This window comes from Aedes albopictus, chromosome 3 (assembly GCF_035046485.1).
Source record: "Aedes albopictus strain Foshan chromosome 3, AalbF5, whole genome shotgun sequence".
NCBI lineage: Eukaryota > Metazoa > Arthropoda > Insecta > Diptera > Culicidae > Aedes > Aedes albopictus.
In genome coordinates, this window is record NC_085138.1 from 305,044,307 (window position 1) to 305,064,939 (window position 20,633).

Consider the following 20,633-nt stretch of genomic DNA (forward strand, 5'->3'; position numbering starts at 1 on the left):
CCAACCGGTATAACGTTGTTGTGACAGCCGTCTGTTTGGAAACAGCACAGCGCAACGAAGCGCATGTTTTCGCGAATCGCTTCGCAGCTCAGCACGTGCATTCAGTGTTTGTTCCGAAACTAAAATCAAGAAATTTAGTGTAAATTAGGCTAATTTCGGTGAAAAATGGTGCAAAAGAGTAGAAAATTCAAGCAGCGATACCGGCCGCCAGCTTCTAGTGGACCAAAAACGCTACCGGAAGCCTCCTGGAAGCATGTGAAACTTAGCGGGCCGGTCATCTCCGACGATGGTGGCGATTTGGCTGGGCTGATCGGATTGGAGATTCTGGAAAACTACGACCGCACGCTGGTGACCAAGGATAAAAAGAAGGTAATTTTTAACGAATTTGGATAGTTTGAGCAAACGTTTAAAAATTGGTTTCCCTCGATAGAAGTCCAAGAAGGAGGACGCACCGGAAAAATCCCGTCCGGGTAAAAAAGGCGCAGCAAAGCGAGTCGCTGAGGATAGCGACGATGACGAGGAGGACAGTGAGGACGAGCGACCGTCCAAGAAGAAGTCAAAACCATCGAGGAGGGAAAGGACACCGGAATCCATGTCTGAAGGTTCCGATGAGGATGATGATTCGGGATTTGATGATAGACCGACTAAAAAGCAAAAGAAGCAAGAGAAACGAACGGCCAAACTCGTTGAAAGGTTGGATGACGATGAGGGCGATGAAGATGACGAGACGATGGAAGAGGATCATGTTCCCGGACGCTTTGTTATGGTGCAAAAGACCAGTGAAGGTGGGAACGAGCCGGAGAAGAAGAAACGTAAAAAGCGGAAAAATAAGAAGAAAAAGGGAAAACCAGAAGTGAACGGAAAGGACAAGGAGGATGATTATTCCAGCGCGGAGTATTTCGTAAGTCAAAAATTTAACATTTACCTATTTGGGGCATTTAGGGATTTTGTGCCATCACCAGGAACATGAGCCTCAGCATTGGGCAAATCTGGCTGAGACATCGATTTTTGTGAATCGATTCGAATCGGATCAGCAAAATCGATTCACCGATTCAATCGAATGCATTGAATCGATGTTTTCACATCGATTCGAAATGATAAGGTATGACAAAACTATAAAATGATTCGTTTCTGCATTTAGTTCAAGTTCATGGTATGTTTTATTTGTAAATTCAATATCAAAATTTTAGATTCCACATCGAACATTTCGCGACTCTGATTCGAAAATGGATATAACGTTGACAGTGCATTTTTGAATCGAAAGAAAAATCTTGAGATCAGGAAACTTCCCAGAACTCTGAGTACTGCGATAAATGACCACAGACTGCTGAGAGAAAATCCCCCAGAATCGCCAAAGTTCTGAAAGAAGTTCAAAATGCTGAAAATTATTACACCAGCATCCTGAACGACATTACCTAGAAAAGAAAGCAAGACACTTCCGGTATCTTGGTAGGAATTCACTCTGAATTCCGTTAAAGATTTTCTTAGAATCCTGAAAGAGAATACTCCATATCTATGAGACGGATTGTAGTCCCGAGGGGAATTCTCCCAGAATTATGTGATAGTTTGTCTCAGACTCAAAAGCTTTCCCTTGAGATTCTCCCAAAATGTTCCAAAATCCTAAGACGAATTATTCCAGAATCCTGAATAGGATTATCCCAGAATCCTAAAGATGAATTCTCCCAGTATCCTGAGGAATTCCAAGAGCAGTTCTTCCACATTCTTGAAATAAATTCATCTAGAATACTGAGAGAGATTCTCACAAAAAAAAAAAGATTTACGGATTTCTAAGATGAAATCCCCAAGAAACTTTGACCCAGAATCCTGAAAAGGGTAGCTTAGAAGCCTAAGCAGGGTTACTCTAGAATCCAGAATTACTAGAAAGGTTTCCTCAAAATACTAGGCGGGATTGTCAAACAAACACGAGATATAGGTACTCTCACAAAATTCTGGAGGATTGGATTTTCCGAGAATCCTGAGAAGAATTCCTCCAGAATCCTTTTAAGTATTCTCCCAGAATTCCCCTAAAATCCTGGGTGGAATCCTTTAGAACCGCGCTTCCCAAACTCTGTTATCGCGGCGCACCGGCCTCATGCAGAATCGCTTAAATGAGTGGAAAAAGCGAACCTGCGATACGTTGGGGCGCCGCGAAAACCGAGTTTGGGAAGCGCTGCTTTAGAATGCTGAGATTGATTCTGCCAGAATCGCGAAAGGTATTCCCCTGAATTCTACGAATCCTGAGAGGGATCATAAGAGGTGTTCTTCCAGATTTTTGAGAGAAATGTATCTAGAAACCTAAGATGGATTTGTCCGAAAATCTGATAAGGATGCTCCCTGGAAGAGCTTACGAAAATTTGGACTTCCCCAGCATCCTGAGAAGGAGTTCTCAGAGGTATTCCCACATAAAACAGAAAAATTACCGCGGATTCCTCGAAGACATTCCCCCAGAATCTTTAGAAGGACTACCCTAAACTCCTGAAAGGGGTTGTCCTAGAACTCTGAGAGTGATTCCTCTAGAATACTTTAAATTATTACAACAGAACCTCAAGAGAATCGCCCTATAATCTTGTCAGGGATTTTCCCTGATTACTAAGAGGGATTTTTCCAGAATCCTGAGCGGGATTTCTGGAAGCAACTGCTCCAGAATACAGAAAACCAAATTCTTTTTAAATCCTCGTAGAATGCTGAGAAGGATTCCCTAAGAGGAAACCCTAAGAGGAATCACAAAATTTAAATTTCTATAGAGAATTCTGCCCAGAATTTCGTGAGAAATTGTTCAATAATTAACAATTCTAAAAGAAAGAGTCCTAGCATCTTGAAAAAAAAAGCTCCACAATCCCAAGGTTTACTCCGTAAACATGAGACAAATTCCCAGAATCCTGACAGGGATTACCCCAAAAAGCCCAATTTTCAGAGAATCATGGGAAGAGTACCCGCAGATATTCCCCCAGAATCTTTAAAGGATCTTACGCAGAATCTTGGAAAGGATACCACTAGAATTTTGTGTATGATTCCCCCAGAATCCTTACGCAGAATCTTGGAAAGGATACCACTAGAATTTTGTGTATGATTCCCCCAGAATCCTTAGAAATATTCCTCCAAAATTCTGAGAGGAATTGCGCCACAAATCTGAGAATGAATATGATTCTCCAAGAAGTCTGAGAGGAGTTCTTGAGAATGCTGGGAAAGATTTCCTCAGAAGTCTTAGTGGGATCCTAATTGAGGATCTTCCAGAACCCTTACAGAGGAATCAATCCAGATAATCCAGAATTTTTTTAGAATCCTGAAAGGGATTTTATCCTTGGTAGAGACCCCTAGTAGGGAATACCCTCAAATTCTGAAATGAATTTTCTTAGAATCCAGAGATTCGCTAGAATTTTTATAGGTATTCCCGTATAATACTGCTGCGAAAAATTCTTCAGAATTTTTAAAGGAACTCTTCCATAGTTCTGAGGAATTCTCTAAAATTCGGTGAGAGATTCCTTCAAAATGCTGAAAATTATCACATCAGCATCCTGAGAGTTCTGATCCCAGAAAATAGAGAAAGACTCTTTCAGTAGGAATTCTCCCTGAATTCTATTAAGAATTTCACTAGAATTCTGGGAGAGATTACTCCAGTGTTGAGAACCACTGGATTGTCTCTCATGCTCTCGCCTTTCTGCGTGCTCGCCGATAGCATTTCGTGATGCTTTCGGTCGATGCACAATCGCAGATATGATTTGAATTAGAAGAATTGTAACCGCCGTGTTCAACATACGTGTCGTCTTGTAAATGTAATTTTTAGTAAATAAAGTTATGTTTAAATGTGTTTTTCGCTACGCCTGGGAGTTTGAATAGACTGTCATGTCTCCCGGCCACCCCGAGCTCCAGGACGTAACATCCAGTTTTCTGAGATGGATTCTCTCAAAATTTAAGAGGAATTCTTCCATAATCCGGAGTGATTTCCGCACATTCCCGAAATGGATACTCCTTAACTCCTGCCTAAGAATCCTGCGAGAAGTTTTTCCTCGGAATTCTCCTAAAATGCTTGGACGGACATCCCCAGAACTCCCTGGCGAATAATTCCAGAATACTGAGAGGGATCTCCTAGAATCCTGGGAGAAATTCTCTAGCAGTATTGAAAGGCATCCCATTAGAATCCTGAAAGAGATTGCCCCAGAACCCTGAGAGGGATCCTAAGAGCGGATCTTGCACATTATTAAGGGAAATTCATCTAGAATCCTGCGAGGGATTCTCAAAAAAAAAATGTCCGGAATTCAGAGATGGACTGACCTAGAATTATGAGAAGATTGCGCTAGAGCCCTGAAAGGGACATTCTCGACCATAAGAAGGATTTCTCCAGAATCCTGAGAAAGCTTCACTTAGACTCCTGGGAGGGATTGTCCAAGAAGTCTGGATTATTCAGTGGACCCTAGATTATATGTAAGGACTGTTCAATTTATAAAACGGACAACTTGCTTGTGCGATATCTTTTTTTATTTTTCAATAAAATCATTATTAGTTCTTTGCATAACTTTCTATAGCTATTCTCAAATGTAGCAAAAATGTAACATTAAGCAAAATGTTCTTTATTGTGTAACTGAAGCGGTTTTCGTAAAACATCAATAAAAACCCATTTCTCAAAGTTCGACATAACTTTCCACATACTAAACATGCATATTTTCATGAAGTTTTTTGGAATCTTATACTATTCTACTAAAGGTAAAGCTCAATAGTTGGTTAGTAATAATGCACCAAGCCAGCCTTCAGCTTGATAAAGTGAGATGCCTTGTTTGCAATGAAATTATAAAACAATATTTATTCAAGTCCTGTGATGCAATAGCACAACGGATTCGGCTAAAAATTTGTCCAGAGTAGTAGAATATTGTTTTGTGAATGATGCAGAAGAAAAAAATACTTTAAATGCATTCTTCATAAAAAATAATCCATAAAGATGGTCATTGTAAAAATTGCATTCTTTTTGTTCCATTGATGCAAATTTTCGACTCTAGCGAATCTTGTTATTATTTATTTTCAACAAAGTTGATCGTACACTCTGAAAAATTTTCACGTCCGATTGACGTGAATAGATAGGTAGTTTTCGTCCACCATATTTTTCACGTAGCCTTCGCCGGAATTTCAAGTAGCTGGACACATTTGAGATTCGGTAATCGACGTGATGATTCAGGTAAATTTGACATGAATTTTACGCATCGTTTACGTGAAATGTGAGTGAGAGCTACTGGAGTCTTAGGTAAATTTTACGTGAAATCATGATTAGTACTACATGAAATTTACGTAATTTGTACATGATTTTTGAACGAAAATAGAGCAGCCGAACCAGCTTGCAACGTATTTGAAGAGGCAGAAGTTTTAAAATCCTCACAAAATGCAATGAAAAAGGCACAGATTTTACCCTACCGTAAAAATATCATTGCATTGTATAAAGATTTTAAAACTCTTGTCTCCTCAAATACGCTACAAGCCGGTACAAATGTGTATCAATTAAAGAAACAAAATCTTCATATTTCTTTTAATGCATGTAAATCAATGAATCTCCAGTTACAACTGTATTATGATTCTCCAAGATTGGATGATTTTAAACAAACCCAAGGATTGTGACTCCAAATTTTCGTAGTCCAGCTCCTAAGCACTTGCCGAACTGGTCCTCCGTCACTGTCAGGAAACATAAAATCTTCTGAAATTATTAAAAAATGAAAAGTCAATACTCATTAGTGCCTAATGTCGTTAGCAACCAAATTACCTTTTAATACTTCCAGCAACTTTCTCGTAATTAGTAAGGAGTTTTAGCACCAACTTACTTCGCGGCGCCATATTGATTTTTTTTTCACACCGGAAATTCACGTAATTTTTGTTTCACGGAGACTTCCAAGTCGGAAGTACACTAACACAAACGCATTAGAACGATTTACGTGAAAATGAGGTGGATTTGACCAAACAGGGTGTGCATACGACATGGTTATCGAGTGAAGGTTACCAATGTCACGTAACTTTTGAGGTTTTCAGAATAAGGATGAGTTACGTGATATTTCACGTAAATCGGACGTGAAAATTATTTAGAGTGTATCTTATTGTACACCTTATTTAATAACAATCGGATGTAAAATGTTTATTTCCAACATCAATGTTATGTAAAATTTGCATTAGATTGCATTGTTATTTAGAAGAACCTTCAAAGAACGAAACTGTTTTGATTACTGTATGTACCTGTAATGGCGCACAGTAACCAAACCAGCAATGCTATTAAGAAGCAGTTTTCTGCATTTGAAACCACATCATTCCTACTTTCGACTGAATGCATAAAAAATTGTTTATTGAATATTTTCATGTCCTTTTTGCTTTACAATTGAATTTCAATCAAAAAATCGAATCTTACTTGATACTTTAATGTTTCAACAACTAATTTTCCAATTGAGTTTAAACTTCATCAGAATGTTTATTATTCATGCTGCTGCAGCATGGCACATACTTATTTGATTTTAAAAACGATACCATACTATACCATATGTGAACAGTAATTTTATATGTATACATATTTAATTTTCAGCAATCGTACAATTCACCTCATTTAACACCTGGCCGATTTTCTATGAATTAATACTATTTTTATTCTATTCAAAAATCATTACTAAAATAAAAGATGATGTACTGAACAACGAAGCAAGGGTGGTTAAATTTGAACTACGCGTCTTCTTTTTATAGCCTTGTAAAGTTGTCCGTTTTATAAATTGAACAGTCCTTACTTTGATTTTATGTTCTTTGATTTTATGTTTTTTTTTTAATTCTACAGTGCATTCTGAAAAAAAAAGAAATTTAATATTTTTGAATCGAAAGAAAAATCGAATGTAAAAAATCGATCCGGTCGATTTCGTGGGGCTTCAATCGATTAATCGGAACAAAAACATCGATGTTGCGAACATCGATTCAAAATTGCCTAGCGTTGGGCATCATATACCCGAGTAAGACAGACAGAATGGGATGGGAGGATCGTCACCCTAGAAGAGGGTTCTAACGCATAAGCGTACCACTATGGGTTCAAACGCTCCCTAAAAACTTTTTAGGGAGCGTTTGAACCCATAGTGGTGCGCTTTAGAAAAAAGGGCACTACAATAACGCATAAAACGTTAAGAGAGCCTATAGCTCTTTACCACAGCGGGTCAAGAACAACAAAACATCCTGAAGATTCAGGGTTCTGAAGTCATTTTTACTGTTTTAGTGTTTACCGAGTACTCGGAAACGTAGTTGCGCAAAAACTGGACAGTTACATATCAAAGATACGATGTTCCATAATCGGATTCACTGCTACCATATACAAATGAATCAGCTTGCTGAATATTCGTCATGTGATAGTAGAGTCGACAGTGGCCACACCGACGAAGTGGCCAGTCAACGCTTTGACCAGCATGCTGAAATTCTGCTAAGACTCGCGACAAAATCGCACTATGTGAGTTCTTCCTTCGGAAGGGAAGCAATGCGTGGGTCCCGAGATAAACTAGCCTAGAGCTTAAAATCCCGTTATATATATAAAAAAAGATTTGTTAGATATTTCGCCACCCTTGGAGATGTCTCAGTACAATACAATTTGGTTTGACGAGACATGACTCCAAACTATCCCAGTATTGTTTGTGTTGATTGGCAGCCCAGATGTCACTCTGAAGCTTTATTTAACACGATACAGAAATAGCTAGCTCAGGGCCAATGAAGTCAAGTGATTCTCCAGTACGAGCTAACTCATCAGCCAATTCATTTCCAGCGATGGAAGAATGGCCAGGTACCCATACAAGGTGAACAGCGTTTGCTGAATTCAGCTCCTGGATATGAGTTCAACAAGCGATAACTATCTTCGACTTGGAGTTGACCAAAGCAAGTGCTTTAATAGCAACCTGGCTATCTGAACAGAAGTATATTACTTTGCCCATTACGTGCTGCTGAAGTGCTGATTGCACTCCGCACATAAGAGCAAAGATTTTTCGGTCTGAAAAACGGTGCAGTGTCTACCAAGTGAATAAGACTGATACAGCCTTAGCTCACGACAATAAACACCAGCACCTGCTCGACCTTCGAGAAGGGAACCATCAGTGTAACATACGATGCCGTTTGAAATACTTCTCTCCAGATAACCAGATGTCCACTTTTCCCGGGAAGAGAATTTCGTGGAAAATGTCCTATATGGAAAATTACAAGCAATTGTAAGATCACTTTTAGCAAGGACAATTTTGTCCCAATTCACCAAAAGTGGAAACAACGAGGTGTGTGTTGATGTGCGGTTCACAGGAGTTTTTTCTAGTAAACCGAGTACCCACAGGCGGTACATGCACGAAAGTGCTTCTTGTTTGAGATGAATGTGTAGTGGAGCAACGTCAAAGAGAACTTCGAGCGCTGCCGTGGGAGTTGAAGAGAACGCTCCAGACATCGCCATTAAGCACATCCTTTGCAGATGGTCTAACTTTGATTAGATCGTTTTCATTTCGCTCTTTTGCCACCACACAAGACATCCATAGGCCAATATTGGCCGAACAACAGTTGTGTAGATCCATTTGATATACTTGGGTTTTAGATCCTAAGTTGTACCAAAGGTACGCCGGCATTGCCCGAAGGCCCATGGTCAAGCTTTCTTGATTCTGAACTCAATGTGAGGTATCCAGGAAATCTTGGAATCAAGAATGACTCCAACGTACTTTACCTGTTCAGTCACAACGATTTCAGAATCAAAGAGACGCAAAGGTCGAACGCCATTATGGTTTCGCCTTTCCGTAAAAAGAACAATAGATGTTTTACTCGGATTTACCGAATGGCCATATTGGCGATACCAACCCTCAACTACCCGAAAAGCGTTTTGCATCAGATCGAAAAGGGTGCTGATGCACATATGTACCGACCAATAATGTTAGGTAGTCGTCGGCAAAACCATAAGTAGGAAAACCGCTATTATTGAGCTGCCTCAATAGCGTACCTGCTACGAGATTCCACAAAAGCGGTGACAAGGCTCCCCCTTGGGGGCATCCACAAACACTCAATTTCCTAATCCCTGCTAGACGCAATCAATGTCGAGAAAAGATCGGTTTTTGAGAACTTGATGAATCCAATTGGAAATCATTCGAGACATACCATGACCCCGTGCGGCTTCTAATATGGCATCGAAAGGCACGTTGTCAAAGGCACCCTCAATATCTAAGAAAACACCCAAACAAGATCGCTTTTGAGCGAATGCTTTCTCGATATCGTAAACAAGCTTGTGTAAAAGAGTCACAGTGGACTTACCAGATTGGTAGGCATGTTGGATCACATGAAGAGGCATGTTGGCCAGATAAACATCGCGGATGTGATGATCCACAATGCGTTCTAAGCATTTCAGAAGAAAAGAGATCAAACTGATAAGTCTGAAACTCTTTGCTTCTGCATACGACGCACGACCCAGTTTCGGAATGAACTTCACAGTAATATCCTCTGCCAAGATTTGGGAATATACCCTGTAGCAAAACTGCAAACAAATATTTTTTTTTTCAAAACATTTTTGAAATAATCAAATGCCTTCTGAAGCAAAATAGGATAAATCCCATCTGCCCAGGAGATTTGAAAGGAGCAAAGCTATTAAGTGCCCACTCAATCGATTCTATAATTACAATACTCCGAGCCGAGGCCAAGGAATCATGGGAATCATAACTGCAAGAAAAAACATCAGGTTCATCCGAAGATGTAATATCCACACATCCGGGGAAAGTGTGTGCTGAACAAGCATCCCAGAACTTCCTCATCAGAGGAAGTCAGATTGCCATTTGGCAAACGAAGTTCGTTCACTCGGAAATCCTTAGATTTCGCAAGGATTTTGTTTAACCGACTGACTTCACTCAAACTTTAAACATTTGTACAAAGGTTTTTTCCAGCCGGATCGTTTAGCAGACCGGAGAGCTTTCCTGTATGCCTTGCGAGCCGACCTAAAAGCCTTCGACCCAGCCGAACATCGTCTGTTCCGACTCTATCTACATTGTTTCCTGAGCTTGGCCAGATCAGAATTCCGCCAAGGGATTCCTCTTGTGGTCTTCACGCAGACCGCAGAAGACAAGCTTATTCAAAAGCTTCCATGATAAAGGCCGTTGTAGCTTAAACGGCATCATCTAAATCACTTGGAGTGTCAATGGATGGTGAGTATCCAAGAAATTTGGCCGCAATCAAATCAGTAAAAATATCCCAGTTCGTGGACCGAGGATTCCTGAAACGCAATTTTTATATATTGAGTTTTACATTTTAAAAGATCTTACGGTTCAAATTAGTTGTTCTTTCAAGTTGGTAAAGGATGAGATTTCGTGTGTCTGGTTTAGCAGTAGATGCTAATAAGAGGGCGAGCCCTTTGCTCGCGAAGCTATTTATTAATAGTCATGAAAAGAGTGTTTGTTCGAACTTAACAATAGGTCACACAATAAATATACATTTGAATCTGCAAGTGCAGTTGATCGTTTTAAGGGTGATATACACCACAGTCCTTCCCCCTTACGAATTTACTTCGATCATATTTAAAAAAAAACTCGTATCTAACAAACGCCTTAGCATATAAATAACAATTCAATTCTGAACGACATACAATAAGTAAACCTAATTTGATCACATGTAATATCAATATCGATATCGATATAACAAACTCGAAAAGTTCATTTTTCAAATTATTTGAACAACAACCTGATTGCGGTACCATAGTCCCAAAAACATAATTATTTACTGCCAGTTGGCATTCACACTTCATACGCTGGATCATCATCCTTATGATTTGGTATATACGAGCGTCGTTGTTGGAAGGCGTCTCTCGTGCCAGAACGTCTACTTCAGCTACTGGTTGTTCCACAAGCACCCTTTTGCCAATTATAAGTGTCGGTCCTACGTCATTGCATGCCGGCCGACAACAAAGCGTTCCACGAATACGTTCCATAGCCACACAATAGCCAGTTAGCCGCAATAGATAGCCATCGAATTGAGATTCCTGCATCATGCGTTACCTTCATAAAAAAAACGAAAAACTTATTATAAATAACCAGTGCGATTTTCTTCAAAGTCGGGCTCATCTAGAATATAAATTTTGTCGAATTATTTGTCAATTTTAGTAGCAATTATCACTACAGTTCAATTAATGCATTAGCACAACACGTTTAAAATGCTTGTATATCAACACTACCCTTTCTTTAGCTATTCAGCTTACCCTACAACCTTTTAGCAGACAATCTTTAACAACTTACACAATCACTGTATCTGGGCAATTGCACCAGTCTTACCACGCATAATAATCAATCTTGACAATTTCGTCGTACTTTTTCCAGTGACTTGCTGGGTCAGTGGAAATTATCTCCGTTTCAGTTCTTTTGTTCATGCACATCTGTTTCAATCGTCGAAAAACCGTGTATCCAGCAAGTTTTACTTTTGATCAAAATGGTATGGAGAACAATTAATAAGCCGAATATTCAGCACAGTGTTCTTGCTACATCCACTACACATATAACCGCACAGAGAACACAGGACAGATAATGTTTGCACCAATCATTCACCCACAGTTTTCGTGTCAGCAGGAGATCTACTGCTCGCTTGCTACACTCAGGCAATGAGGATTAGCAGTCACTTAAACCTATCACCCGGAGAGGTGCTGATGGTGGCAAAATTGAATCACTTTCACACCGCAATTGGTAACTGCGCTTCTCTTTCCCGACTTTTCTTTTTTTCAATCCACTTCACACGCGTTAGAACGATTTTATTTTCTCGTCGCCACTTTTATATATTGAGTTTTACATTTTAAAAGATCTTACGGTTCAAATTAGTTGTTCTTTCAAGTTGGTAAAGGATGAGATTTCGTGTGTCTGGTTTAGCAGTAGATGCTAATAAGAGGGCGAGCCCTTTGCTCGCGAAGCTATTTATTAATAGTCATGAAAAGAGTGTTTGTTCGAACTTAACAATAGGTCACACAATAAATATACATTTGAATCTGCAAGTGCAGTTGATCGTTTTAAGGGTGATATACACCACAGCAATGTTTGCGAAGTAACATTTAAATGTTCAAAAAAGATGTAGCGATGGTCCGATAAAGATTCTTCATCTGACACATGCCAATTGCTCGGTACTAATTCTACTAGAGCAAAGCGTTATATCACAGACAAACAGACGTTTCAAAAGATATTATAGTACAAGATAAAGATTGTCGCTAGTGTAACCATTGTTCCGGCGCCGTAACATATCAGGTACACATCTGTCAAAGCTGAATGTGGATGTCTCGAAATCACTACACCGATTATGATGATCATCGACGACAATCAGCACGATTTGCATAGGGATCCCTAGTGTCTCTCATTTGGCTCTCAATGTTTCTATCCCAACATTTGTTTACACCCTAACATACTTTCTCGCACAAGTGGATTTCAAGTTTCATAAAACTAAACAAGCTTATTTTTCATTAAATAGTGGTTAAACAATAAAACAAAAAAAAATCCATATTTAATACTCGGTTCAGATTACTTGAAGCATCAATTTTAGTAATGAAATTTCATTAGATTTTGTCACGTTTTATGGAGATTGAAATATTCTGTATCAGACGCTTTCACATGTTAGCCTTCCATCGCCAGCAGCTGATCGTGTAAACAAATCGTTTGACAGACGTGGCCCCGGGATGTTGCGGACAGCGACGAGAGCGACAATCTGTATCTTGTACTATAATATCTTTTGACGTTTCACTTGGAATAAATTGTTATAAAAATCATTGTCACGAAAACATAACCGCCCAATGCTAACCAATGCTGGCTGTGTTACGCAAATCACTCAGTAGGTGGCAGTAGTGAGCAAACGTCAACCAGGAGCAAAAACCATGCGAGCGCCGTGACCGAGCGATTTGCGAACTACAAAATATTTGAACTAACCGTTAAAAAGGGTAACGATGAGAAGTGAGTAGAGTGAGACGTCTGTTTGTCTGTGGTTATATCTAACACTTCCTCTCTAGCAGATACCATAAAGGTTGAGCGGTTGCCTATGTTAAGTAATGCAAGATCTGTACTGCTTAAGTACTCCATCAAACTGAAACCTGAACTGAACTGAAGTTAACGTCTGAGCTGCCTCAGATGAGGGTCTGTGTCATTTGGCATAAAGTCATTTGGCATAAGGTCGTTTGGCATAAGTTCACTTGGCATAAAGACATTTGGCATAACGGTCATTTGGCATAATGGACACTTGGCATAACAAAGAAGGGTGCATTTCGATTATGCCAAATGTCCATTATGTCAAATGACCGTTATGCCAAATGTCTTTATGCCAAATGACCTTATGCCAAACGGCGTTATGCCAAATGACTTTATGCCAAATGTCCCGCTCCCCTCAGATGATATGGTGAACATTAGCATCACTGCCAATAATTAGCGAAAAGACTTGGCATGCAGTGTGCGATGACCTGTTTGAAAGCATCCGTAGGGGATGATTTATCGTGCGGTGAATAAACCGAACCATAAACGTATTTCCTGTTGATATTTCCAATAAATACATCAATTGTGACAGCACATACATCTCTGGTAGTGGATAACTGACACTGAGGAAGATTACAAGTGGTAGTCGAAATACGCGTATCTGTTAAAGGATAAGCAAAGTAGCACGGGGATGAATCTTCGTCACGAAAAGCACTGCCCGTTCGATAGCTCAACACTAGCGAACCTGGTGGTGGAAGTCAAGCTTTAGTCTACAGCGAGCATAGAGAGGCGGCGTAGCACGCTTTGATATTTTTTTATTTTCCTATGTAAATTCATTCCAATCTAGTTTTCCAAGTGGAAATTTCACTACTTCCACCTCGAAACTTCACATTTGTTCGAAGATACACATCTGTTCTGTGAAAATAGGGTAGAATTAAAAGGTACAACTGATTAGGTACACTCATTCGAAGAGGGTTTGAAGAGCCGGTTTTAGATCATCTCTGGGTTCGAGTTAGTTAGAGTGTATCAGCGATTGCGTTGTTGACAAGCACACATGCTCGAGGCATAACACGCGAGTTTGCTTTTTCACTTTTGCTGAAAATAGCAAAGATTGAGTTTACAAGGTTTCGTATTAAGTATTAAGGCTGCTTATAAGACCCCCCTAATCATTCATTGCTCGGTCACGGTAAGCATAAAGCTGCATAACACCATGAATTAGTCACACTGACACTAGTGAACTCCTACCACTGGAACAGGCGGGCCGTAGTGTATTCTTAGCCAGTTGAACTAACCTTTACCGACCATACACAGCTATCTAGGCTGATCGAAAAAAAGAAGTTCATATTGATGATCAACTTCATAGGGGCCCGTAAAGCCGGATTACTTCCCTTCAATTAAAAGTTAATCGTGTTTCGTATCAATAGGTTACCCTAGTATCAAAGGAATTCTTCCATGCAAGACTGAAATTCCCCTATGGATTCTCCTCAGAATTCGGTCAAATTCCTCTTGAGTAATATTCCTCCATAATAAATCTAATTTCAGAAATGGACCGAACTGGGCGTATCGGAACCGATCGTACGAGCTCTGGCGGACAAAGGTTTCCGCACGCCGACCGAGATCCAAACACTGTCGCTGCCGGTCGCCATCATGGGCAAGCGGGATCTGCTCGGAGCGGCCGAGACCGGAAGTGGTAAAACGTTGGCGTTTGGAATTCCCCTGCTGGAAGGGATTATGAAGCTAAAAGCGACGGAACCGCCTCGGATGCGGAAAGATAAAAAATCCGCCAAGAAGGAGGAAGAGGCAGAACGCGAGGGGCACGAACTGACGCCTCCTCCGGAGGAACTGGAATACTATCCGACGCCCGGTGGTGAGGATTCGTCGGTTCTGCTGGACAGGGATCTCGAGAAGGACGAACAACCGCAGCTGGATAAACCTTTGTACGCATTGATCCTAACGCCAACTCGGGAGTTGGCTGTGCAGATCAACGACCATCTGAAAGCGGTTACCAAGTATACGGACATCCAGATTGCAACCGTTTTCGGAGGTTTGGCAGCCGTCAAGCAGGAAAGGATGCTGAAAAAGTGCCCGGAAGTGGTGATTGCCACTCCCGGTCGGCTTTGGGAGTTGATTCAGGCTGGGAATCCACATCTCTGCAAGGTCGATGAAATTCGGTGAGTATCTGAATGATTGTCACTATTTGAAGTTTGAACGGAATGGTCCAATTTTATTAATTCCAACTCAGCATCACTATTTGGAGCAATAGCTAGCAAATAATCAAACGGATTGCCACTTCCTTCTTCCAGTAGATATTGAGAATATTTTCAAAAGGAGTGTTTGAGAAATTTCTAGCAGAGTTCTTAAATATACTTCTGTCAAAATTTCTAGAACCATTTTCTGGAAAACTTTCAAGGATAAATGTTTGTATCAGATTTTTATAACAAAGCAAAGCAAAGATAACCGTACACATTGTAGTTGCTACTCCGTGATTGACCAGAACAATCTTTGCAACTGCCCCAAACACGCGTCACTTTCTCCTTCGAACAATGCAACGCGACCGTGATTTCGATCGCAACTGCCCCACCCTGATAAAAAATATCATAAAAATACGATAAATGTTATTGTTACAACACCATTTTTTCGAAAAATATTCACCATTAAACGTATTGTAATTTACACGGCACACTCACCATCACCCCTATTGTTCTATACCATTCGGCGAATGGTAAATGGCACTTTTACAATAAAAAGTGGTGGTCGTTATGTATCTTAACCATAAAATTTTGAGAAAATTTTCATACACTTTTTCGCGAAAAACAATAGAATGTATTGTGTTTTTATGAGACATTTTTAGGGCAATTTTCAAAAGAAAACAATATATCTTAATGTTTTTTCATTGTTCTTACAATACAAATACAATTGATTGAATGGTGTCAAATGAATCGTTGTTACAATAAAAATAGAATAATATTAGTTGTTATTTGTAAGCAGTTTTCGCTTTTGTAAATCCATAGAATTTATATTTCTCGCTAACATTTATATCCAGCATTTACGAGCACTAACAGCCGCCAGAATGATATGCACATTTTATGATAAGAATCAAACACTCTGATGGCTGTCTGGTAAGTATTGCTTGGCAGCTGTTGATAAAATCTATCTTCAATCTTTTCAAATAACTGCCAAATATCACAAGTCAGACCTCAGGTCATATGATCCACACCATAAATCGGTCACAATTCATGTGGCCATTAGTATCTGTAAATGCTGGAGAAAATTGTTACCGAAAATATGAATTCTTTGGTTTTTCAAAGGCGAAATCTGTTTACATAACAACAAATACTATTGCATGTTTATTTTAACATTGGTTCAATTGACCCCATCAAACTAATTGTATTTGTATTGTTATCAATGGTAGTTTACTATTTACTAGATTCCTTTAATTTATTGGAAAACATTAGAAAAATCATTGTTCATCTTTTCTTATCGTAACATCCTCACTTGGCTAAACCTGCTTCAGCTAGTTTTCTATAAGTACTTCCTCAGTTATTCATTGAGAGCTTCCTCTGCCAACACGGCTTGACGTCTGTCAGTCGTTGAAGTTTTAGCGAATAACATTCGATAACCGAAACATCTACTGTACTCAAATTTAAAAAGAAAACTATAAAAAATATGTCAAGTGATTTTGTATTTGATTATACAAACATGATCCAAGCAACAATATTGTTATTTATTTGTTACGAATTGTTTTCAAGTGTAATTGAGAAATAAACTCTTTTTTAATAAAAAGTCCATGAGAACTTTGCAGGCACTTTTGCAACTTTTTAAAAACAACTTAAATTAATTTTTACTGATAGTAACTTTAAATTATTATAGAACTATTGAAAAACAATCGAATCAATTAGTCACTAATGAAGCTAATGTTCACTTATTGTACGAACTATATGGGCTTGATTTCTATTGTAAAAAGTAACAATATATCTACTATTTGTTTTATTGTGCACAATAAAACCAGTCATATGTTAATAATATTTACCATGTACTCAATGATATTTTTTTATCCGGGCAAACACGCGTCACTTTTCGTTTTTTCTGCCGAACAATGCAAATCGATCGAGAACCCCATCGCATTTGCCCCAAATACGCGTCACTTTTTACTTTCTCCTTCGAACAATGCAACGCGACCGAGATTTCAATCGCAACTGTCCCAAACACGCGTCACTTTTCGATTTTTCCGTCAAACAATGCAAATCGATCGAGATCCCCATTGCAACTGCAGCAAACACGCGTTACTTTTCGTTTTTTCGGCCGAACAATGCCAATCGATCGAGATCCCCATCGCAAGTCTGTATCAGATTTTTTTTATTACATTCAAAAAGGAGTGAAACTTTGATTTCGTACCAAGTTTCCTTGCAGGATTCCTGCAAATGTTCCTTCAAAGTTTTTTACATAGATTCCTTTTGGAATTTTTTTCGGGATTCATTTCTGCATTTCTTTGAAAAGTTGCTTCTATAATTATTCCAAAAATTCTTCGCGAAACTCTGAATTTCTCCATCGATTTCTCAAGAGATTCACCATAGACTTAACACTGCGAGATAGCACCAGGAATTCCTTCCAGGATTCTTCCTCACAAGATTCCAACTATTGATTTATAGAAACAAACGTTTGCGTGAATCTTTGTTTGTTCTAAATATTGAATCATGATTATTGATAGCAACTTCATTAAAAGTTTATAATTGATGACCTTGATCGAAAATTGATAATTTCAAGTTTTATGTAGCTCAGCAGAGAGATATTTCATTTAACTTAAATGTCAGCACTGTAACATCTGAACTGAATTAAAATAGAATCATTTTCATGATGATCAATAAATATTATCAATCCAGTTGGTTGGACCTCGTATTTTACGCTAGCAAAAACTGAGGTTTTCAACTGGATTGATAATAACAAAAGTACGAATGTTGTACCCATCTACAGCTTCCTGGTCATCGACGAAACGGATCGTATGCTTGAGCGGGGACATTTCGACGAACTCAAGCAGCTACTGGAAATGATCAACAATAACGAAGAGGCCACAAAGCTACGGCGCAACTACATCTTCTCCGCCACGCTTACCATGGATCATGACTTGCCGGAGCACCTGGTGGCCAAAGCCAAGAAGAACAAAAAGGTTCACATCACGAAGGAAACAATTGGCCAGAGGTTGAACAACCTGATTCAAATCATCGGCATGACGAATCCGAAAGTCGTGGACATCACGCAGGAGCATGGAACGGCCCATACCCTAATCGAATCGAGGATCCTGTGCAAAGCTGAACATAAGGACTACTACCTGTACTACTTCCTGCAGCGACATCCGGGTCGAACCTTGGTGTTCTGCAACTCGATCGACTGCGTCAAACGGCTCGTTTCGCTGTTCGGATATCTGAACTGTGAACCGCTCAGCCTTTTCGGAAGCATGCAACAACGTCAACGGTTGAAGAATCTGGAACGGTTCACCCAGAATCCGGCTGCGCTGCTGATCGCCACGGACGTCGCCGCCCGTGGTCTGGATATCCCAAACGTGGACCACGTCATTCACTACCAGGTGCCCAAAACCACCGAAAACTACGTGCATCGTTCCGGGCGAACGGCGCGTGCCAGCAAGGAAGGTATCACGGTGCTGCTGATAGGAGCCAACGAAGTCGGCGACTACGTCAAGCTGAACCAATCGCTGGGAAGGACCGAAGATCTGCCGATGTATCCCACGTCGGAGCGGATGATGAAGCAGATCAAGGAACGGGTCAATCTGGCACGGGACATCGAGAAGATGGATCTGCGCCAGCGGCGGACCAACGACAGCCGAAGCTGGGAGGACAAGGTGGCAAAGGAATTCCAAACCGATTCGGACCTGGACAGCGAACAAGAGGAAGAACGCAAGCTGGCCAAAAGCCGCGAGAAACGGCAGATGAAGGCGAGGAGATTCGAGCTGAGCCGCCTGCTGGCCACACCCATCGTGATGGATCGAGTCGAATTGAAGTGAGTATATTGGTGTTTGGGGTTGGTTTTGTTCGAGGAATATATTTTTACAACTTTTGTATTGTAGGTTCCCTACGTCGGCCGTATCCGTGAATCTACCGGCGGAAAAGGAACGCTCCGCAATCAACCTAGTGAAGCAAGTCGTCGAAGAGAATATTCAGCTCAAGAAGCAACGAAACAAAAAGAAAAAGTTAGAATAATCAAGAACCTTTTTCAAATTTAGGTTAAATGATGATCCTAGTATTAAGTAATGTAAATAAAACCTTTATGATTCTTCGTTTCATAACTAGCCCTATTTTTTTTTCAACACGATGTCTTTGCCACAGTGAAACATACGTCACACTCTGATTGCCTCCCATCGATCACCTTTTCAACCGCTGATTCAAATGTTCGGTAGTAGGTCGATTGGCCACATACGGCGCTGGCATCGTTTTTGCTCACTACCGCCACCTAGTGATGGCCCGACCAAACAAAATAAATTTAGCATTGGGCGATTGCGTTTTCGTGACGATGCTTATCAATTAATTTTCGTCTAAGTGTTACGTCTATTTCTCTGTGTCTTTGCCTTACCTAATCGTCTAGCACATAATCCAGCATTACTGCCGTTTGAAAATTGTGCCAATCTTCTCTTGTATCCGGTTCGGAATCACATTGCAGAAAACTTTGAGAAGGAGAATTCTAGCAGAATCTTGACAGAAGTGGATCCGAATCCACACAGGATTTACGTAGAATTCAGACTTCCAAAAGCTTTGAAGCAGACGGAATTTCCAAAAAGAATTCAACAGACTTCGAGCATAACTCCGACACGATTCGAGCAGAATCCAGACAGGATTTGTGGAATTCAGGCACTTTAGGACAGATTCGACAGGATTGCAGTCGAAACCCGACAACTTTCGAGCAGAATTCCATTGATCAGTATCAATGATCAATAATTATATGATCCGAGCATAGATGGTTTGAGGAGAATCTCGGCTAGATTCGGTGAGAAAGAACCGGGAACCATCCCGGCTAGATTTGAGTTGAATGCCGACAGGTTTGAACCTAGAATCCTATAAAGATTGACGTTGAGTTTGAAACTGGATTCGACGGAAATCCTGAAAGAATTCAACCAGAATCCCGAGGGGATTTCCTAGAATTCAACATGTACCCGGAAAGGATTGGAATGGAATGCCGAAAAGTTTTGAGCGAAATCTAGGCAGCATTTGGCCAGATTTTCGGATGGATTCGAATAAACTTCCATCCCAGGGGTAATTGGGTTCTTTAGGGGTATCCGGATTACTTTATAATCGGATACTCCGCCCAAAAATTAGTCGAAATCCAAAATTTAATAATTTTTGGAGTCCAGGAACTATTTTTTAAATGCATTTGAAGTTTGTATGGGGAAAATTTTTTGTTCGGGTCGAAATGTCACTTTATCGATTGAACTGTCATTGTATCCACGAAAATTAAAACTGTTTTGTTAATTAAACCATCAAAACAAAGGTATTAGAATCCAATAAAATCACGTTATACTCAGAAAAACGAGCTCTTTCGATTAGGATATAGAAAATAGCAATATTCTATTCATTAAACAACCCAATCACTTCTTTTTCTAACAGGAAAAATCCGCATTAAATTTTATTGGCTGTCAACCGCGTCTAAAAGCTACATGGTTAGCAGCGGTTGAAGACGGATAAAAGCGGATTTTTCTGGTTAGCT

At 39.9% G+C, this 20,633-nt stretch overlaps 1 protein-coding gene and 1 long non-coding RNA gene across 2 annotated transcripts; one reads left to right on the forward strand and one right to left on the reverse strand.

Moving 5' to 3' along the window:
• The first annotated feature begins 74 nt into the window (after nt 1-74).
• LOC109418478 (ATP-dependent RNA helicase DDX24) lies at nt 75-19,221 on the forward strand. The gene is made up of 5 exons (XM_029857749.2): nt 75-369; nt 431-901; nt 14,466-15,094; nt 17,895-18,935; nt 19,003-19,221. The coding sequence occupies exons 1-5, from the start codon at nt 166-168 to the stop codon at nt 19,133-19,135; spliced, it is 2,478 nt and encodes an 825-aa protein (XP_029713609.2). The 5' UTR covers nt 75-165; the 3' UTR covers nt 19,136-19,221.
• Nucleotides 10,310-11,994, reverse strand: LOC115260723 (uncharacterized). The gene is made up of 2 exons (XR_009995621.1): nt 11,262-11,994; nt 10,310-10,988 (listed from the first exon to the last, which is right to left on the reverse strand). It is a non-coding gene; the product is annotated as an uncharacterized LOC115260723 (long non-coding RNA).
• Nucleotides 19,222-20,633: the final 1,412 nt, after the last annotated feature.